Source organism: Coregonus clupeaformis, chromosome 13 (assembly GCF_020615455.1).
Source record: "Coregonus clupeaformis isolate EN_2021a chromosome 13, ASM2061545v1, whole genome shotgun sequence".
NCBI lineage: Eukaryota > Metazoa > Chordata > Actinopteri > Salmoniformes > Salmonidae > Coregonus > Coregonus clupeaformis.
In genome coordinates, this window is record NC_059204.1 from 21,330,960 (window position 1) to 21,353,442 (window position 22,483).

The 22,483-nt window shown below is 43.1% G+C and overlaps 2 protein-coding genes across 9 annotated transcripts in view; one reads left to right on the top strand and one right to left on the bottom strand.

Annotated features, from left to right (window-relative positions):
* Positions 1–236: 236 nt before the first annotated feature.
* Positions 237–2,897, top strand: LOC121579447 (mitochondrial import inner membrane translocase subunit Tim22-like). Its single transcript, XM_041894049.1, has 4 exons — positions 237–524; positions 869–1,065; positions 1,475–1,547; positions 1,660–2,897. Exons 1-4 carry the CDS (start codon positions 266–268, stop codon positions 1,734–1,736), a joined length of 606 nt encoding a protein of 201 aa, XP_041749983.1. The 5' UTR covers positions 237–265; the 3' UTR covers positions 1,737–2,897.
* Positions 2,898–3,133: 236 nt separating this feature from the next.
* Positions 3,134–22,483, bottom strand: part of LOC121579445 (active breakpoint cluster region-related protein) — a 242,135-nt gene continuing 222,785 nt past the window's right edge. For 4 of the 8 annotated variants that reach the window (XM_041894042.1, XM_041894044.2, XM_041894047.2 and 1 more), the window contains 7 exons: positions 15,345–15,404; positions 13,777–13,886; positions 12,014–12,153; positions 8,358–8,492; positions 8,021–8,126; positions 5,190–5,340; positions 3,134–4,601 (listed from right to left, as the gene is read on the bottom strand). In XM_041894042.1, the coding sequence (XP_041749976.1) occupies positions 4,512–4,601; positions 5,190–5,340; positions 8,021–8,126; positions 8,358–8,492; positions 12,014–12,153; positions 13,777–13,886; positions 15,345–15,404 (792 nt within the window). In that variant the 3' untranslated portion in view covers positions 3,134–4,511. Of the gene's footprint in view, positions 4,602–5,174; positions 5,341–8,020; positions 8,127–8,357; positions 8,493–12,013; positions 12,154–13,776; positions 13,887–15,344; positions 15,405–22,483 lie in introns of all 8 variants that reach the window. The other 4 variants (XM_041894041.1, XM_041894043.2, XM_045224289.1 and 1 more) reach the window with 1 other exon arrangement.

Here is a 22,483-nt window from a genome sequence, read left to right on the forward strand (position 1 = left end):
TGTTTTTGTCGAATCTGCTAATACAGATAGGAAGACTCAGGTGCACTTCACTTGCATGCTAAAGCAAGTAGAAAAGGTTAATTCCTATATATTGACAAACATTTTCTAAAATAATCAAACAGAATTTCAATGTTATTCCTGAACGTAATTGTTTTTTCAGAAGGAATGAATATAGTTAACCTCAAATTGCCATACATTTGGCGAATCTACCGTTTTCAAATAACGTATTTCTTGAATTGACCAGCCGCACAGGTACACACACATCATGGCGGTGACCGTGGATAGTGGAAATGCCCCTGTGTCGGACACCCAATCCTCAACCTCGGCTGATCCGCGCTATGAAGGTTCAACATTTCAGTACAGCATGCTCCTGGAGCACCTCATCGGAGAGAAGAGGCCGATTAAAGATCTGAATCCGACCGTTATGGGTGGTCTTCCCAATCCCATGAAAACCGACGACCAGAAGATGATCGAACGGGGAATGGAGAGCTGTGCCTTCAAGGCGGTGTTGGCATGTGTTGGAGGTTAGCTTGTCTTTCAATATTGACGACGAAATTACAATTGCAACTTGCTTGGTGCATTTGTGTTTTGGGGGTGTAGCTGCCGGACATAACGATCCGATGGTGACAGTTGGTTGCAGCTAGCTACAGTAGTTTCTCTCTGCATGCAAGGGGCCAACCACTTATAATGCACAGTTGTTCCAAATTGTTTCTCTTTATTGTTATTTATCTTACTGATGATATGAGCCACTCAATCTCCCTTGATGTCTCTATGATGTTGTTCATTCTCACTATAACAGTTAGTATAACAGTACTATGTCCATATTTGCTGTAGCTAACACCATCTTGTGACACTGTTTTCGCTACAGGGTTTGTTCTTGGGGGAGCGTTTGGTGTGTTCACGGCTGGCATAGACACCAATGTGGGATTTGACCCCAAAGACCCCATGAGAACACCTACGGCCAGAGAGGTCCTCAAAGACATGGGCCAGAGGGGAATGTCCTACGCCAAAAACTTTGCCGTCATTGGAGCAATGTTCTCCTGCACGGAGTGCATCATTGAATCGGTAGGTTGTCTTCTGACCGTTTTTTTTCTTTTTCTGCTTTAAAACATCAGAAAATAATATGCTAACTAAGAGAGTAGCAAAGTGAAAGTAGTCTGATTGTCAGTGGATTGGTGGAACTAAAGATATATTGAAACTTAGCACTAGGTCCATCCTTATTCATCCCAAGCACTAGACAGCCTGTAATGTTTGGAGAACTTGATATTACCTTAATATTATGTAACCACAAACCATTGTTCCACAAATCACAAGAACGTTAATCTTCTAGGCTAATGGTTGATTAAATTAATACCGTGATTATGTAATCATTGTTTGAGAAATACCAAAGAGAATTTAAAAACTGGAAATAGTGTGGTGTGTATTTGTCATCAGTCTCATACTGCCCCCTTGGGTTGTGTATTTTATATTACAGCACAGGGGAAAGTCTGACTGGAAGAATGCAGTCTATAGTGGTTGTGTTACTGGGGGAGCAATAGGATTTCGTGGTGAGTTATCTACTTAATGTAAGTTCAAATGTCCCATGCATTAATATCACTTTGACTAATTGTTAAATGATAATTGGTTTCAAGCTATGATTGTCTCCCTTCTGTCTTATAGCTGGGGCGAAGGCTGGAGTGCTGGGATGTGGAGGTTTCGCTGCCTTCTCTGCTGCCATTGAGTACTATCTCCGGTGAAAACTAGGGGACCTTCATTACCTCTGTGGACTATAGTTGAGAGGTAACTGGCCCTCTGGACCAGAAACAGACTTTATACCTCATGGAAAGAAACACATCCCTGCAGATGGAACATCTGAGGATTATCTACACTTGGACAATTCCATGCTGGTCTTCATTACCTTTTGTTGACTGTATCCTGTGCACAGTGATGTCATACTGGGTGGGCCAGTCCAGAATTGTGTTCCACTGGGTATGCTGGCTTTTCCTTTATCTAATAAGTTAAACTTCTAATCATCAGTGTCAGTCCATATATTTTGGTTTTAGATGAGCTGGCTATTCTCTCCTTTAGTTGTGGGTAAAATACAGCCTGGTGACATTTAAGTTTGAGTCCAGGTCAATGGGCGCGTTTTGAGTGGTAAGGCTAAAGCATCCAACTGTAGACGAAAGGTACATCAGCGACAGCCGGAATCTAAATGTACCCTTGTTTATAAAAGGTTTTCTTTCTCAAAATAAACGTCTCCATTCTCCAACACCCATATTACACACTCACAAACTGAAATGGTGTGTACATTATACAATCAATTAGTGAGAAACTCATCACATTTATTTGTATATATTTACTGTACACATGAATTGCGGAGAATTCGTTTCTGTTTCGTCACGTTCGCGTGGGCCAAACAAAAACCTACAATGTAGGTGATGGCTGCAGAAACCTATACTGAAAAGTTCATAAGTCGACATGTAGGCGAGTCGGACAATTTCTAAGCTCCAGAACGCAACACACTGAAAGGCGATGACTTGACAAAAGTTAGCCGCTCGAATGCACCCAATTGTTTTGACATTATCTGACTCAAACAGCCTTACTGTAAAAGCAACATGTGGTGACTGACATTGTTTGTAAATGTTTACAGAATCCATCCAATTTATAGTTAACTGAAACTTAAGTCACCAAGCAGCAAAGTAGCCATTGATTCTCAAAGTCACTGGTGTAAATTGTTTATTTAAAGTCATTGAGAAATGCATTACTAGACTGGATGTGCCCACCCAGATAAGATGTTTAAAATTCATTAATTGTGAATAATATAAACTATGCTGAATGAACTCTGAGAGTTTGGTGGGTGTCTGAGAATTTAATTGCAGGACTGGTTATCAATAAAAACACAAACCACTGCTAATTGCTACCGTAGTTTTGTATTCATTTTTCAATTCTAGTGATTTGTTTGGTAACTGCATGCTCAATAGATTCAGAATACTTAAGATTGCGGTGCAAAAAATTTAGTCTGCACAGTACTGATAAAATTATAATACATGAATGTCACTTCCCAACTATCTCACAAAGTGCAGTATGCTGCACCAAACCAAACAAAAACAAGTAAAAAAATAATTACTTGCAATAAAAATTCAAGAAAGACAACTTCATTTTGGTACACTTATTTATTTTACTAAAAAAGAAAGTTAACATCAACATTTACATTTACAGTATACTCAAATTCTTCTCAAAGGAAGTAAAATACAACATTTTTATTTTCTTTTAATCTTATTAAAAATATCAAATAGGACTCATCATACAGTGCTTATTTTAAGATAGCAGAAAGGTTGGATTTGTACAGCATTGATGGAGATTGCCGGTGCAGCAAACTAGCCGTGACAACCTACCTTTGTCACCCAGCCTGATTTGATTGACAAGCTGAAAATGCAATGAGGGCATTACACTACACACATCGTCCCATAGATTATAATTGGTGTCATTGGACACTCGGAAGAGGCTTGCAATGTAATGACGGAAAAAAAAGCAAATGTGTTAAAAGTTTTTCCATAACCCTCATCTCACAGATTGATAATATCTCTTTCTTTAAAGAGTGGTTCAGAATAAACCGTACGATTTGACACTGTGTTCCTGTGATCGTTTCAGTACAGCTAACCTTGGCTGTGAATAAGAATAAGCTAAAAAAAAACATCACTACCTGAAAAGACTTCAAACAGACTCCTTGGAGCAATTCTCTAATTGTACTGGACTGTACAGGCACACGTAATATATATATTTATAAATAATAGGGCGAATTTGGCCAAGACTCAGAAAGAGGGAGGGCTGTGCTCTCTTGTCTTTGCACATGGAGAGAAAATCTGACAGTGACCATTCACTGACGTGGCGTTACTGGCGGCTTGCAAACTCACAGTCCTCAGCGCTGTGCTTTAACACACACTCTCACGCGCTTCTACATACACACAAAGCCCTCCTCCGCCACATGCACAAAGCCAGAGAGAAACAAAGGACCTATTGAACAAATAATATTTATAAAATATGTAAATGCAATTTTTCTTGGAACGCCTCTGAAAAAAAGAGAGAAAAAAAAAGAGAAGAAAGTCGAGTCAGTAACAGACCAGCTCTGGGATCATTGAGCTGGTTTCTGGATGACCCAACAGACCAGACAACACACAGTGACCCAGCAACACACCAGACCTTGACCCTCAACCCCTCACTGATAGAGGTCCCAGAACGGTGGCTGTCTGTGGGGTTACTGTGGGTCAGAGGTGAGCGGTCTGCTGCTCCCTCCACTCCTGCTCTTCACCAGATGGATGTACTGCACACTAACATGACACTAGAAGACGTGACTATGGGATACAGGGGACCAGGGGGAGCACCGTGTCTCTTCTTCTCTTCCCCCACTTCTGACTCCATCTCTCAGGTTAGGGTAAGGGGTGTCTCAGTGGGGGCTGTCCAGTTTTAAAAGGGAGCTGTATGGGGGTGGGGGGGATTTGCTGTTGAGTCTTTCTCTCTGGAACCCCAAGGGATTAAACGTCAGTGGAAAAGTAGAGTGTGTTCCGCTTCAGCTCAGCGAAGGAGATGGGAGGATGCTGCAGGTAGTACAGCAACACCTGGACCTGAGATGGGGAGAGAGAAAGAGCTTGAGCCTAAAATCAATGGTGTTTCATTTAAATACCACTTATCATAGTTCGAACCAAAAAAGGACTAGGATATGGCACTTAGATAAGCCATGTGACTACACACTCTGTACTTGACTCAGTATGTGACTAAGCATCGCTCCATGATTTCTGAGTATCTGCATACTCATCTATCTACTAAACATATGGAGATTTAATAAGTCACTGCACAAACAGTTTTCGCTCAGTCTTTACAGTTAATGATGAAATATGGCATTCTATTGTTAGCATTGGGGCCTTTATGGGGATTTACAGTAGTCAGTGTTTATATAGGCCCTAGAATAAGTCATTTGTGAACAGGAAGCGGTTTCTCTCTCAGCACTGGGCAGAGCTCCAGGTGGGGCTTCCTAAATAGTCTAAATACACCTGGGAGGCTAGACCTGGCTGACACGGGTAAAACACACACAACCCCCTCAGCTACGTCGGAGTACACACACTCACTCATTCTCTCTCCCGCTTACCTTCTCACAAGGAAACGCACATACACACACACACACACACAGATGTACGCACCCAAGTCACACTGACCTGCGCCATGACGTCGTGTGACCAGATGTCAGAGGCCAGTGTGATGTGTCCCTTGGATACCTCTGACTCAGAGGGCCTGAGCAGGGTGGGGCCAAACACTGTGCCCAGGTTGTGGAGGGACATCTTGTTGATGGGCTCCTTGTCAGCAACCCTGGAACACAAAACAGACAGATAGACCAGTTAGACTACAATGATCACAGGTACAGATCGGTATTCGTTATTTTTCTAGTCACGTGACATGTTTGCTGGTCTGGCCTTGTTACTATGGTGACCTATTTTCCGAAGCAATCACTGTCAGTGCAGCACAATGTGTTTTGTGCGTGTTTCTTCTACAAGGACCATTGAATTTCTGAACTAAGTTACCATATAAAATGTTCTTTATAGGAAGAGCAGAGCCATTCATATCACACTTGTAATTCACCAGAGCAGAGCGTCTAGCGGGTATCCTCAGCGTGTCTATGAGAGCAGTCTGTGTACATTCTGCTGACTGACTGCAGAGTGCACTGTCTGCACTAATGGATGTTAAAGAGCTGTACTGGGATCAGGCCGCCATAATGGCTACATGGAGCAGTAGGGTGTATTCTGACCCAGCGCTAGCCCTGTAAACTGACCTCAGGCCTGCCCATAGGTAAGAAATCGGATTAATTTCTATGCACCTTCCTGCTTGCCTGCCAACCTCTGACATCCATTTATATTGCAGCCGCTTCACACATACTATAAAACCATACTATAAAGTATATACATACTATAAAACCCCTCTACTGGGGATACACACGGCTCCAAGCTTTCTTTTCACATTTTTCAATCTCACCGCAAGGATTAACTGAAGGAAGGAAGGCCCTCAAAATTGTCAAAGACTCCAGCCACCCTAGTCATAGACTGTTCTCTCTGCTACCGCACGGCAAGCGGTACCGGAGTGCCAAGTCTAGGTCCAAAAGACTTCTCAACAGCTTCTACCCCCAAGCCATAAGACTCCTGAACAGCTAATCATGGCTACCCGGACTATTTGCACTGCCCCCCCACCCCATCTTTTTACGCTGCTGCTACTCTGTTAATTATTTATGCATAGTCACTTTAACTCTACCCACATGTACATATTACTTGCACCTCCCGAGTGGCGCAGTGGTCTAAGGCACTGCATCGCAGTGCTAGCTGTGCCACTAGAGATCCTGGTTCGAATCCAGGCTCTGTTGTAGCTGGCCGTGACCGGGAGACCCATAGGGCGGCGCACAAGTAGGGGAGGGAATGGCCGGCAGGGATGTAGCTCAGTTGGTAGAGCATGGCGTTTGCAACGGCAGGGTTGTGGGTTCGTTTCCCACGGGGGGCCAGTATAAAAAATAATGTATGCACTCACTAACTGTAAGTCGCTCTGGATAAGAGCGTCTGCTAAATGACTAAAATGTAAAAAAAATGTAAATGTAATACTTAAACTACCTCAACTAGCCGGTGCCCCTGCACATTGACTCTGCACCGGTACCCCACTGTATATATAGCCTCCCTACTGTTATTACTGTTATCTTTTTTTCTCAACACTTTTTGTTGTTGTTTTATTTTACTTTTTTATTAAAAATAAATGCACTGTTGGTTAAGGGCTGTAAGTAAGCATTTCATTGTAATGTCTGCACCTGTTGTATTCGGCGCATGTGGCCAATACATTTTGATTTGATTTGATTTGAACTGAACACCAACTTTTGGGAGGAGGCGTGAGAGTGAAGTAATGTGTGACTGAAATTGGCAAGGCAGCACTATGCATTAAACTTGGTCTTTGTTCCCTCTAGTTCTCGTTATACAGCATGACTGCCTGGTCTCAGCATGACTGCCTGGTCTCAGCATGACTGCCTGGTCTCAGCATGACTGCCTGGTCTCAGCATGACTACCTGGTCTCAGCATGACTGCCTGGTCTCAGCATGACTGCCTGTTCAAATAAAGGTTCAATAAAAACATTGTCTGCCCTGCAGTAGGAACCCATAACAAACACCTAAACCTGATCTTTTAAAAGTCTGGTGGTGACATCTATTACTTCACTCAGAGTATGAATAAGTCCCCACACAGGCCATTACTACTGTAGCTGATGACAGACAGCTGATCCTAGATCAGATGTGGGTGATAGGAGGAGACCCATAAGTGTTCCCTAAGTGTTCCTGCCAATGCTAGTGGTTACCAGTCTGTGGTTATGCCCTGCTCTACCATGCCCTTCTAATTGAAGGCAGTTTTAACAGGCACCACCATGATGTCATCACATGTGGTTACACACTACCTTTCCAGACTGGCACATGGTTGGCCTTCTGAGACCATCACAGCTATTTTCAAAGACAAAATAGTAGTAGAGAAGTCATTTTAGCAGTAGGGAAGTCATTTTTCATTGACTTAAACGCTTCCTTCCAACTGGACCGTAACTCCTCAGTCTAGCTCCTTAACTTCACCACCAAAGGGCTGGCTTAAAAGGCCAGTGCAGACTGATGCCTCTCCAGGGCCTGGCATGCGTGTGCGTGCGTGAGCTCTGTTAACCACACAGTGTCTGGCCTGAACACTCTGATGACTTTTCCCTCTGTCCTCGCTGTCTTTTTGGGGCACTCAGTCAGTGGCTAATGATCGTGGTGCGGTCACAGTAGCAGGGGCACATCTCATGACCGCAGGCAGAGTGCAGCTGAACGTGAAGCTTTCCGGAACACATTTTTATAGCAGGCTTAAAGAACCACTCGCACATGGACCGTACTCTGGTCAGAACTCCTCCAAAGTCCACTTTAAACGTATTAGGCTGCCAGTTAATATGGCCCAACTGTCAACAGTAATATTTACTAGCCTTTATGGCAGATTATGTGTGTGTGTACCTCTTGAGATGCTCCAGCAGGCTGAGGAAGGTGATGAGGTTAGGGTCAGGCAGAGAGCGCAGCAGGTGCATCATGCAGTTCTCCTTGGCTGCAGGGTCCGACAGAGCTTTAGAGAAGAGGATGAGGATCCAGGAGGAGGAGGAAGAGAGGGGAAAGAGGAGAAGAACAGAAGAGAAGTTAAGAATTACCCCTCTACGGGGAAATATGAACCATCATTTCAATGTTATGTCTTTCAATGTTATGGTCTCAATAAAAAAAAGGAATAACCCCTCTATAACTGACTATTGAGATGCATCCTAATTGCATTGGTATGGTCTGTTAGGGTCAGAGGTCGTACCTATGCCCTCCATGAAGGCTGGGTACAGGCGGTCAGTGAGCAGGGGCTCTGGCAGCTCACGGAAGTACAGCTTCAGAGTCCCTGCAATGGCATTGATGTCCATATCACTCAACATCACCAGGATGTCTTTGGTATCTGCGGAGGGGAGAGAGAGAAAACAAAAACACACACATGAGCTCAAGGGAAGAGCATCAGCCTCAACCAAACAACTACTTAATTTCCAGACTGATCATTCTGGCTCCAGAGATGACATAACAAGTAACAACACTGTTTAAAAACCAAACCACCAGTGATCTCAGCTAAGTGAGCCATGAACACAGCAGAGAGACGCTGAGGATGTTAGCTTTGGTTTGGTCTAGGGGCCGTGACAGAGACATGGGTTGCATCCCAAATGGAACCCCTTTCCATATATAGTGTACGACTTTTGACCAGGGCCCATAGAGCTCTGGTCAAAAGCAGTGAAATATATAAGTAATAGGGTGCCATTTGGGACACACCCTGGGACTCCCAGGGAGGACAACACACAGCTGACAGCTGCAGCTGACCAGGAAAAATTCAAGGCCCTGGTTATAGTTTATATATACTGAGTATACCAAACATTAGGAACACCTTCCTAATATTGAGTTGCGCCCCCCTTTAGCCCTCAGAACAGCCTCAATTCGTTGGGGCATGGCCTCTACAAGGTGTCGAAAGCGTTCCACAGGGATGCTGGCCCATGTTGACTCCAATGCTTCCCACAGTTGTGTCAAGTTGGCTGGATGTCCTTTGGGTGGTGGACCATTATTGAAACACACGGGAAACTGTTGAGCATGAAAAACCCAGCAGCATTGCAGTTCTTGACACAAACCGGTGCGCACTGCACCTACTACCATAACCCGTTCAAAAGCAATTCAATATTTTGTTTTGCTTGTTCACCCTCTGAATGGGACACATACACCATTTTCATTTAATTTATATTTATTTATTTCACCTTTATTTAACCAGGTAAGCCAGTTGAGAACAAGTTCTCATTTACAACTGCGACCTGGCCAAGACAAAGCAAAGCAGTGCGATAAAAACAACAACAACACAGAGTTACATACGGGATAAACAAAATGTACAGTCAAAAACACAATAGAAAATCTATATACAGTGTGTGCAAATGTAGTAAATTATGGAGGTATGGCAATAAATAGGCCATAGTGCAAAATAATTACAATTTAGTATTAACATTGGAGTGATAGATGTGCAGAAGATGATTTGCAAATAGAGATATTGGGGTGAAAATGAGCAAAATAAATAACAATATGGGGATGAGGTAGTTGGGTGGGCTAATTACAGATGGGCTGTGTACAGGTGCAGTGATCGGTAAGCTGCTCTGATAACTGAAGCTTAAAGTTAGTGAGGGAGATAAGAGTCTCCAGCTTCAGAGATTTTTGCAGTTCGTTCCAGTCATTGGCAGCAGAGAACTGGAAGGAATGGCGGCCAAAGGAGGTGTTGGCTTTGGGGATGACCAGTGAGATATACCTGCTGGAGCGCATACTACGGGTGGGTGTTGCTATGGTGACCAATGAGCTAAGATAAGGTGGGGATTTATAGATGACCTGGAGCCAGTGGGTTTTTGCGACGAATATGTAGTGAGGGCCAGCCAACGAGCGCGTACAGGTCACAATGGTGGTAGTATATGGGGCTTTGGTGACAAAACGGATGGCACTGTGATAGACTACATCCAATTTGCTGAGTAGAGTGTTGGAGGCTATTTTGTAAATGACATCGCCAAAGTCAAGGATCGGTAGGATAGTCAGTTTTACGAGGGCATGTTTGGCAGCATGAGTGAAGGAGGCTTTTAGGATTCTAGATTTAACTTTGGATTGGAGATGCTTAATGTGAGTCTGGAAGGAGAGTTTACGGTCTAACCAGACACGTAGAGGTGGATCTGAGAGTCACCAGCAGCAGAGCGACATCATTGATATACACAGAGAATAGAGTCGGCCCGAGAATTGAACCCTGTGGCACCCCCATAGAGACTGCCAGAGGTCCAGCCAACAGGCCCTCCGATTTGACACATTTAACTCTATCTGAGAAGTAGTTGGTAAACCAGGCGAGGCAGTCATTAGAGAAACCAAGGCTATTTAGTCTGCCAATAAGAATGAGGTGATTGACAGAGTCGAAAGCCTTGGCCAGGTCGATGAAGACGGTCGATCGCGGTTATAATATCGTTTAGGACCTTGAGCGTTTGTTTAGGACCTCTGTTTGTTAACTTGGCTTTCAAATACTTTCGAAAGGCAGGGCAGGATGGATATAGTATGGTGGTAACAGTTTGAATCTAGAGTGTCACCCCCTCTGAAGAGGGGGATGACCGCGGCAGCTTTCCAATCTCTGGGGATCTCAGACGATACGAAAGAGAGGTTGAACAGGCTAGTAATAGGGGTTGCGACAATTTCGGCGGCTAATTTTATAAAGAAAGGGTCCAGATTGTCTAGCCCAGCTGATTTGTAGGGGTCCAGATTTTGCAGCTCTTTCAGAACATCAGCTGTCTGAATTTGGGTGAAGGAGAAGCGGGGGGAGGCATGGGCAAGTTGCAGCGGAGGGTGCAGAGCTGGTGGCCGGGGTAGGTGTAGCCAGGTGGAAAGCATGGCCAGCCGTAGCAAAATGCTTGTTGAAATTTATTTTTGGTGGTGACAGTGTTTCCTAACCTCAGTGCAGTGGGCAGCTGGGAGGAGGTGCTCTTATTCTCCATGGATTTTACAGTGTCCCAAAACTTTTTGGAGTTAGTGCCACAGGATGCAAATTTCTGTTTGAAAAAGCTAGCCTTTGCTTACCTAACTGATTGTGTATATTGGTTCCTGACTTCCCTGAAAGGTTGCATATCGCGGGGGCTGTTCGATGCTAATGCATTACGCCACAGGATGTTTTTGTGCTGGTCAAGGGCAGTCAAGTCTGGGGTGAACTAGTGGCTATATCTGTTCTTAGTTCTGAACTTTTTGAATGGGGCATGCTTATTTAAGATGGAGAGGAAAGCACTTTTAAAGAACAACCAGGTATCCTCTACTGAAGGAATGAGGTCAATATCAATCCACGATACCCGGGCCAGGTCAATTAGAAAGGCCTGCTCGCTAAAGTGTTTTAGGGAGCGTTTGACAGTGATGAGGGGTGGTCATTTGACCATGGACCCATTACGGACACAGGCAATGAGGCAGTGATCGCTGAGATCCTGGTTGAAGACAGCGGAGGTGTATTTTAGAGGGTAAATTAGTCAGGATGATATCTGAGGGTGCCCATGTTGACGGATTTAGGGTTGTACCTGGTAGGTTCCTTGATAATTTGTGTGAGATTGAGGGCATCTAGTTTAGATTGTAGGACGGCCGGGGTGTTAAGCATATCCATGTCTCAATTGTCTCAAGGCTTAAAAATCCTTCTTTAACATGTCTCCTCCCCTTCATCTACACTGATTGAAGTGGATTTAACAGGTGACATCAATAAGGGATCATAGCTTTCACCTGGATTCACCTAGTCAGTCTATGCCATGGAAAGAGCAGGTGTCCTTAATGTTTTCTATCCTCAGTTTATAGGGCCTAGAGTTATCCCTGGTCAGGTCCCATGCCCAGGAAAAACTCCTGGCTCTATTGATGAAGACAGGTGTATTTTACAGTGTTGGAAGTATGAGTGTTTCTTACTGGTGTCGAACGCTGCTTTTAGGGCCTGGATGTCAGTGGCCACCCCTGAGATCCTGTAGATTCCCACCTCGTCGATCCCCCTCTTCTCCACCTCCTCAATGCACTGGCGGACTATGTAAGGCACCTTGGAGCGCTCGCGCCTGTTGGGGGACAAAACCAAAACTCATCAGGATTGATATTACAGCACGGCCCCTTTCAAATAACGTTAATGCTAATCGTAGCAATCTAATAAACTGTACAAAAAGATTATAGAGAGGGGTTTATCCTGAAGTTATGAAGATTAAACTACACATAGTGACATACAGAGCCTTCAGAAAGTATTCACTCCCCTTTACATTTTCCACGTTTTGATGTGTTACAAGGTGGGATTAAAATTGATTAAATTGTCATTTTCTTGTCAACGCTCTACACCAAAAATTCTAACATTTGTAAAACATTTATGAAAAATAAAACACTAATATCTCAATTACATAAGTATTCAACCCCCAGAGTCAACACGCTAGAATCACCTTTAGCAGCGATTCAAGCTCTGTCAAGTTGGTTGTTGATCATTGCTAGACAGCCATTTTCAAGTCTTGCCATATATTTTCAAGCCGATTTAAGGAAAAACTGTAACTACACCACTCAGGAACATTCAATATCGTCTTCGTAAGCAACTCCAGTGTATATTTGGCCTTATGTTTTAGGTTATTGTCCTGCTGAACGGTGAATGTCTCCCAGTGTCAGTTGGAAAGCAGACTGAACCAGGTTTTCCTCTAGGATTTTGCCTGTGCTTAGCTCTATTGCGTTTATTTTTATCCCAAAAAACTCCCTAGTCATTGCCGATGACAAGCATACCCATAACATGATGCAGCCACCACCATGCTTGAAAATATGAAGAGTGGTATTCAGTGATGTGTTGTGTTGGATTTGCCCCAAACATAAGGCAATTTTTATAGCAGTTCTATTTTAGTGCGTTATTGCAAACAGAATGCATATTTTGGAATATTTCTATTCTGTACAGGCTTCCTACTTTTCACTCTGTGTCATTTAGGTTAGTATTGTGGAGTAACTACAATGTTGTTGATCCATCCTCAGTTTTCTCCTATCACACCAATTAAACTCTAACTGGCCTCATGGTGAAATCCCTGAGCGGTTTCCTTCCTCTCCGGCAACTGAGTCAGGAAAGACGCCTGTATCTTTGTAGTGACTGGGTGTATTGATACACCATCTAAAGTGTAATTAATAACTTCACCATGCTGAAAGGGATATTCAATGTCTGTTTTTTTTTACCCATCTACCAATAGGTGCCCTTCTTTGCAAGGCATTGGTCTTTGTGTTTGAATGTGTTTGAAATTCACTGCTTGACTGAGGGACCTTACAGATAATTGTATGTGTGAGGTACAGAGATGAGGTAGTCATAAAATAAATCTTGTTAAAACACTATTATTGCACACATGCAACTTATTAGGTGACTTGTTAAGCAAATGTTTACTCCTGAACTTATTTAGCTTTGCTATAACAAAGGGGTTGAATATTTATTGACTCAAGACATTTCAGCTTTTCATTTTTAATTAATTTGAAAAAATGTCGAAAAACATAATTCCACTTTAACATTATGGGTTATTGTGTGTAGGCCAGTGACACAAAATCTAAATTTAATCCATTTTAAATTCAGGCTGTAACACAACAAAATATGTAAAAAGTCAAAGGGTGTGAATACTTTTTGAAGGCACTGTAGTTTATGCATTAGTTTATTATGAGAGAAATTCAACATAGCTTACTTTGTCACAATACTGATTTTGACCCCAAACACCCCACTCTGTTTTTTGGAGGGCGTTCTCTTCAGACTCAAGTCCCGACTCGTAAACTTCATGGAGAACTCCACCTTGATCTGTTGGAAACAATACATAAAAAGTGTCAAACAATCTGCATTATTTAATTAGCTAATTTGACAGGGACCATTGTACCGCAAACATTGCAGCAGGTTTTAGCGACATAGCTCATCTGCGTTTAAAATACACAGCTTCCAAGTGCTTTCTTTTTATCATTTCACAACATCCAGGAGTGTAAGTGGATCCAGAGTGGTTAGACGTTTACGGCTGTTTAAAAACACTGTGTTGCAGAGAAATCAGAGAGTTGGCCAAGCTCGTAAAGATAATATTGCATTGGCTCTGGCCAACTATAACAAGCTTCATTATAATATCCACACACTAAGCCCTGACAAGTCATCTTCTATTGACGGGGTTGAATGGGTAAATGACTGTGACAGGACCAGGAATGGAATTAGGAAATCAAGGGCTGGTTTCCTGGACACAGATGAAGCCTAGTCCTAGACTAAAAAGCATATTTAGTGGAGATTCAACATTGAAAGAGCTTCTTAGTGTGGTGTGGGAGTGTGGTGCCAGGAAAATAACCTCTCACTCAATGTCAACAAAACAAAGGAGATAATCGTGGACTTCAGGAAACAGCAGAGGGTGCACCCCCCTATTCACATCGACGGGACCGCAGTGGAGAAGGTGGAAAGCTTCAAGTTCCTTGGCGTACACGTCACTGACAAACTGAAATGGTCCACCCACGCAGACAGTGTGGTGAAGAAGGCGCAACAGAGCCTCTTCAACCTCAGGAGGCTGAAGAAATCTGTCTTGGCACCTAAAACCCTCACAAACTTTTACAGATGCACAATTGAGAGAATCCTGTCGGGCTGTATCACCGCCTGGTACAGCAACTGCACCGCCCGCAACCACAGGGCTCTCCAGAGGGTGGTGCGGTCTGCCGAACGCATTACCGGGGGCAAACTACCCGCCCTCCATGACACCTACAGCACCCGTTGTCACAGGAAGGCCAAAAAGATCATCAAGGATATCAACCACCCGAGCCACTGCCTGTTCACCCCGCTATCATCCAGAAGGCGAGGTCAGTACAGGTGCATCAAAGCTGGGACCGAGAGAATGAAATACAGCTTCTAATCTCAAGGCCATCAGACTGTTAAATAGCCATCACTAGCACATTAGAGGCTGCTGCTGCCTATTGAAATCACTGGCCACTTTAAGAAATGGAACACTACTCAATTTAATAATGTTTACATATCTTGCACTACTCATCTCATATGTATATACTGCATTCTATTCTATAATATTCTTCTGTATCTTAGTCCATGCTGCTCTGTCATTGCTTGTCCATATATGTATATATTCTTGAATTCCATTCCTTACTAGATTTGTGTGTATACACCCGCAATAACATCTGCTAAACACGTGTATGTGACAAATACAATTTGATTTGATTTTGATTTAATTTGATTTAGTCTGGGTCTAGCAAACTGGCCCCAAATGTTCCTAGTGTCTCTTACCCCATTCATCTCTATGACGTCCATGTGCCAGTTCTTGGACTGCACCGTCTGGGGGTCCAGCTGAAATACACAGAGAAAGAGAAAGAACATGATTAAGTTTCCTTCGTTATATTCTCTGCCCAAGCCATAATCAATGCATAGCCTCGTAAGAAACTGAGAGAAGGTATGACAAGAGCAGTGAGTGTTCAAATACACGTACAGTATCATGGACCCAATCACATGGACCCTAACAGAACACACTCCTTGTATCCTAAATGTACGACTGCACTCTAGCAGAGACATTAAAGCCTCATTTCTGGCATGGTGCCTGTGTGTTCTTCTTGTGTTAACTTCATCTGACTGTCACTACACCACAGTACCTAGCCAGCTCTGAGTACCCAGGGTTCACTGCACTGGAGGAATTAGTCTGTTTATTAGGACACAAACATGAAGACATCAATGCTGATAACTTCGACCATGTTTTGTGTTGTACTTGTTCTTCTGTCACTACACACCAGTACCTAGCCAGCTCTCTCTGAGTGGCCTGGACCTCTGCCTACCCAGGGTTCACTGCTCTCTCACTCTCTCGCTCACCTGCCCCAGATGTCTCCCTCTCGTCATGCTCTGGTGCGGCTCTGAGAAGCTCCTTTGAAGTCCAGCCAAGAGAACAACGAGGCCACGTTACAGTTTGTTTTCCGAGACGAGACTCTCCCTTCAACATGGGCTGGAGGAGGAGGGCTATTTTCTGACTGCTGCTACGTGGAGAGAAAATAAAGACCCTGTTTTCCTTTTGCCTCCTCAATGGAAATTCCCAGACTGGCCTGTCTATATTTAAATAACCAAAAATCCCTGGGAACTTCAGATTCAACTGCAGTTTTTTTATTTTCTCCTCCATATAACATTTCCGGGACGCTGACATCTAATAAAGTTAAATGGGCTTTTCCCCCTGTGTGGATGGAGCAGTGGTGCACGCTGGGTAATGTGCCCCCTCCAGTGTGTGTGTGTGTGTATGTTTAGACTGAGAGGAACCTCTGTAGCCTAGTCAGCCCGAGAGCTGTGTGTGGGTCTTTCCCTACCTAATGGCATGGATTATCTCTGCATTAAAACACACAAAAGCAGTCCATTCACCCCACCAGTCCTCCACTGGGCTAACTAACTAAGTTATCACATTTACCTCCTTTCACTAATGTGAACAAGAATCACACTGATTGAGATGAAAATACACCACACAAGAAAGCCCCCTTTCTCAAATTAAATCAGTAAATCACAAATATAGGCTAACACACAATGGAAGCACTGCTGCTGCCCTTTCTGTTCACTATCATTTTATTGCTTTTGCTAGTGCCGAGTTTCATCTTGTTCCTGTTAGTTCTTGTAAGCTGAACTGTCATCTGGTTGTGGGACATGTTCTTTGTAGCTCTGCTAAAATGCTTGTGGGTAGAGACAGGGCAGTGTGTTCTTTTGGAAAGGGAGACCGGGACAGGGGTTGTGCTTTTCCCATTTACGTATGGCTGTCTCTAGGGGTAAGCAGCAGCCATGGCTTATGGCTGTCTCTAGGGGTAAGCAGCAGCCATGGCTGATGGCTGCCTCACACGCTTCAGCCTGCTCAGTAGCAGAGGCAGAGCTGGGCAGTTTTCTAATGGTGCCTTGGGAGAATAGAGCTCTGACGTGATGTATGATGAGAAGAAAACCATCTACAGTGCCTTCAGAAAGTATTCCTACCCCTTACATTTTTCCAAAATTTGTGTTACATTCTGAATTGAAAATGGATTACATTTGATTTTGTGCCACTGATCTACACACAACAATGTCAAAGTGGAATTTTGTTTTTAGAAATTTTTACAAATTAACTAAAAGCTGAAATGTCTTGAGTCAATAAGTATTCAACCCCCTTTGTTATGACAAGCCTAAATAAATTCAGGAGTAAAACTGTGCTTAACAATTCACATAAGAAGTTGCATGGACTCACTCTGTGTGCAATAATAGTACCCCATCGCTGTACCCCACACATACAATTATCTGTAAGGTCCCTCAGTCGAGTAGTGAATTTCAACCACAAAAACCAGGGAGGTTATCCAATGCCTCGAAAAGAAGGGCACCTATTGGTAGATAAAACATTTAAAAAAAGAAGCAGACACTGAATATCCCTTTGAGCATAGTGAAGTTATTAATTAAGCTTTGGATGGTGTATCAATACACCCAGTCACTACAAAGATACAGGTGTCCTTCCTAACACAAAGCATTGAGTTGTGTTGGATTTGTCCCAAACATATCACTGAGTACCACTCTTCATATTTTCTAGCATGGTGGTGGCTGCATCATGTAATGGGTATGCCCGTCATCAGCAAGGACTAAGGAGTTTTTTATTGTTGATAAAAATAAATGGAATAGAGCTAAGCACAGGCAAAATCCTAGAGGAAAACTTGGTTCAGTCTGCTTTCCAACAGACACTGGGAGACAAATTCACCTTAAAGCAGGACAATAACCTAAAGCATAAGGCCAAATATACACTGGAGTTGCTTACCAAGACAACATTGAATGTTCCTGAGTGGCCTAGTTACAGTTTTGACTTAAAATTGGCTTGAAAATCTATGGCAAGACTTGAAAATGGCTGTCTAGCAATGATCAACAACCAACTTGACACAGCTTGAAAAAAGAATAATGAGCAAATATTGTACAATCCAGGTGTGGAAAGCTCTTAGAGACTTACCCAGAAAGACACACAGCTGTAATCGCTGCCAAAGGTGTTTTGACTCAGGGGCTGGAATACTTACAGTTGAAGTCTGAAGGTTTTCTTTATTTTTTATTTTTTTCTGGGGGTAGATCAGCTTAATATTGCAGATAGATTGTAACTTCTATCAATGTAATTGTCTGCATCACTTCCAATCCCCCATGTTTTTTTATATATATATACTCCCCTTTATTACTTTTCAACCCCGCCATCCTTTCCCTGATTGGTGTAAATTAGTGAACAACAATGAAGTCGGAAGTTTACATACACCTTAGCGAAATAAATTTAAACTCAGTTTTTCACCATTCCAGACATTTAATCCTAGTAAAGATTCCCTCTCTTAGGTCAGTTAGGATCACCACTTTATTTTAAGAATGTGAAATGTCAGAATAATAGTAGAGAGAATGATTTATTTAAGCTTTTATTTCTTTCATCACATTCCCAGTGGGTCAGAAGTTTACATACACTCAATTAGTATTTGGTAGCATTGCCTTTAAATTGTTTAACTTGGGTCAAACATTTCGGGTAGCCTTCCACAACCTTCCCACAATGAATTGGGTGAAGTTTGGCCCATTCCTCCTGACAGAGCTGGTGTAACTGAGTCAGGTTTGTAGGCCTCCTTGCTCGCACACGCTTTTTCAGTTCTGCCCACACATTTTCTATAGGATTGAGGTCAGGGCTTTGTGATGGCCACTCCAATACCTTGACTTTGTTGTCCTTAAGCCATTTTGCCACAACTTTGGAAGTATGCTTGGGGTCATTGTCCATTTGGAAGACCCATTTGCGACCAAGCTTTAACTTCCTGACTGATGTCTTGAGATGTTGCTTCAATATATCCACATAATTTTCCTTCCTCATGATGCCATCTATTTTGTGAAGTGCACCAGTCCCTCCTGCAGCAAAGCACCCCCACAGCATGATGCTGCCACCCCTGTGCTTCACGGTTGGGGTGGTGTTCTTTTTCCTCCAAACATAACGATGGTCATTATGGCCAAACAGTTCTATTTTTGTTTCATCAGACCAGAGGACAAAAGGTACGATCTTTGTCCCCATGTGCAGTTGCAAACCGTAGTCTGACTTTTTATGGCGGTTTTGGAGCAGTGGCTTCTTCATTGCTGAGCGACATTTCAGGTTATGTCGATATAGGATCTCCCGAGTGGCGCAGTGGTCTAAGGCACTGCATCGCAGTGCTAGCTGTGCCACTAGAGATCCTGGTTCGAATCCAGGCTCTGTCGTAGCCGGCCGCGACCCATGGGGCGGCGCACAATTGGCCCAGCGTCGTCCAGGGTAGGGGAGGGAATGGCTGGCAGGGAGGTAGCTCAGTTGGTAGAGCATGGCGTTTGCAACGCCAGGGTTGTGGGTTCGATTCCCACGGGGGGCCAGTATAAACAATTTAATCAAAAAATAATAATGTATGCACTCACTAACTGTAAGTCGCTCTGGATAAGAGCGTCTGCTAAATGACAAAAATTTAAATGTAATAGGACTCGTTTTACTGTGGATATAGATACTTTTGTACCTGTTTCCTCCAGCATCTTCACAAGGTCCTTTGCCGCGGTTCTGGGATTGATTTGCACTTTTCGCACCAAAGTACGTTCATCTCTAGGAGACAGAACGCTCCTTCCTGAGCGGTATGACGGCTGCGTGGTCCCATTGTGTTTATACTTGCATACTATTGTTTGTACAGATGAACGTGGTACCTTCAGGCGTTTGGAAATTGCTCCCAAGGATGAACCAGACTTGTGGAGGTCTACAAAAAATATTCAGAGGTCTTGGCTGATTTCTTTTGATTTTCCCATGATGTCAAGCAGAGGCACTGAGTTTTAAGGTAGGCCTTGAAATACATCCACAGGTACACCTCCAATTGACTCAAATTATGTCAATTAGCCTATCAGAAGCTTCTAAAGCCATGACATCATTTTCTGGAATTTTCCAAGCTGTTTAAAGGCACAGTCAACTTAGTGTATGTAAACTTCTGACCCACTGGAATTGTGATACAGTGAATTATAAGTGAAATAATCTGTCTGTAAACAATTCTTGGAAAAATTACTTGTGTCATGCACAAAGTAGATGTCCTAACCGACTTGCCAAAACTATAGTTTGTTAACAAGAAATTTGTTAACAATTGGTTGAAAAATGAGTGGTTGAGAAATTAGTTTTAATGACTCCAACCTAAGTGTTTGTAAACTTCCGACTTCAACTGTATCTAATCAAGCTATATTCATTTTTCTTACACTTTGACATTAGAATATTTTGTGTAGATCGTTGGGGGGAAAAAATACAATGAAATCCATTTTAATCCCAATTTGGAATAACTAAATGTGGAAAAAGACAAGGGGTGTGAATACTTTCTGAAGGCACTGTTATCAGAGTCTCACAGACAGCTTTTCCACCTAGCTTTCACTGAACATGTGTTCGATATACACACCGGAGCCACTGACAAGCATAGCACTTCTACAACAGGAGCTAATGCCTTTAATAGGCTGATTCAGCAGCTCCCTGTGTATCACATTACTACCTTCCTAGATTATGTGCTTGTTTGTCTTAAAAGTCGCATAATCGTTTATTGCTGAGCGAGCGCAAGGCCAGCACACTTACCTTATCGTAACTTTACATTAAGCTAGCACTCCTAAAAGTTTGTATTTAGGGAGTGTAATTAATTACCTAATAAAAAAACGTGTTTTGAATCAATTACCCCGACACCTATTACCGTTAGGGGCAATTTTCCCAGCAGGGTTTGGGCTTTAAACAAGGTTGCCCTAATCATGGCTATGGGGTCCTGACTACTGTACTGTAACCCCCCAAATCAAGCCCTAAGAACGACCTGCAGAACCTCTTCCCCAATTTATCTGTTTTCCTTTCCTTGCCTGCGAAGTGAGCTGGTTCAAGGAGAGACAGACCACAAACTGCATAGCTAAGCGATTATTTATAGTGCAAACTGCAACTTATTCAGTACGGTGCTACACTATATTCTCAACCTATCACAGAGGATGGATGGATGGGAGCAAGATAGATAGCTTGTATGAAAAGGTTGCTTTGAAGTTTACACATGGAAAGAATGATCTCCCCAATGTGACTTGGGGTTATGCCCATCTGGCTGGTAAAACAAAAAGGGATGAGAAAAAAAAGAGTTGCTGTCTTGAGTGAAACCAATCAGAGGAAAGAGTATATGAGGAGAAGCATGAACAAGGGGAGAAAGGGGGCGGGTCCTCCAAGTATTTTTGATTCCAAACCCTAGAGATGAATCACAGAGGCAAATCCTCTCCAGAGAATACTTGAAACAGATTGGTAGCCTGTGTTTGTAGAAGAAAGACAGGCTGGTGGAAGGATATGGGGTATTAAATCACAAATATAGGAAATCCCAAACCAAACAATGGTTCCAATTAGGACCTCATCACTCCTCCAGAGGTCAAAGCCTCCTCTGTGCTGCCTAAAACACTGTGACTGACTGGGGAGAGGATTATAATACAGGATGTAAGTCAGATGATACTGTATCAATGCATATCCACACTGAATACACTGTACAATCATCTATCTTTCATGTGGCACAGAACATACTGCATGATAAAAATAGAAGAGGAAAAACATTCCATGAATTATATTAGTCCTTAAATGTCAAATAGAGGCCTTTGAGAGAAGAGAGAGAAAGCGCAAGTGAGTAGTGATGTGGTGTGTTCCTTTTAGCCAGCATGATGCTCTGTTTGGTGAGAATACACTGTTCTCTGAGCGACCCCTAGGCTCTGAGGGCCGACTCTCCTGGTGTGTGTGTGTGTGTGTGTTGCAATGCTATGTCAGTGGGCTGGGGACATTGTGGTCTGGCTGTGGATCGGGGGGCTCAGCTGGGGAAGTTAGTGGTCCCTCCCTATCTCAGCACCGCCAGTACAGAGCACCTGGTTGACAGAGACCTAGCTCCAAAATGTGCTAGACATCACCAGCTCCCCCCACACACACACAGTTACTATGACAACCGAGAGGGGGAAATAATTGATGGATGGAAAGTCAGTGGATGAGAATAGGGCAGGAGGAGAGCCCCTCAGGTTACTGTGATGTCACCTCTCTTCTATGTGTAGTGTGGTATAGATCAGTGGGAATATGGCTGCCACGTGTTCCACTGAGTATACATCAAACATACAGTGCATTCAGAAAGTATTCAGACCCCTTGACCTTTTCCTCATTTTGTTATGTTAGCCTTATTCTAAAATGGATTACTTTATTTTTCTCCTCATCAATCTACACACAACACCCCATAATGACAATGCGAATACAGGTTTTTAGAAATTTTAGCAAATTCTTTACAAATAAGAAACAGAAATACCTAATTTACATAAGTATTCAGACCCTTTGCTATGAGACTTGAAATTGAGCTCAGGTGCATCCTGTTTCCATTGATCATCCTTGAGATGTTTCTACAACTTGATTGGAGTCCACC

Bases quoted from the DNA above. Each gene is read 5' to 3' on its own strand.
- LOC121579447 (XM_041894049.1), top strand. From the start codon at position 266: ATGGCGGTGACCGTGGATAGTGGAAATGCCCCTGTGTCGGACACCCAA. The intron at 1,066-1,474 runs GTAGGTTGTCTT...TTTATATTACAG, and splicing joins CGGAGTGCATCATTGAATCG to CACAGGGGAAAGTCTGACTG. The intron at 1,548-1,659 runs GTGAGTTATCTA...TCTGTCTTATAG, and splicing joins GGGAGCAATAGGATTTCGTG to CTGGGGCGAAGGCTGGAGTG.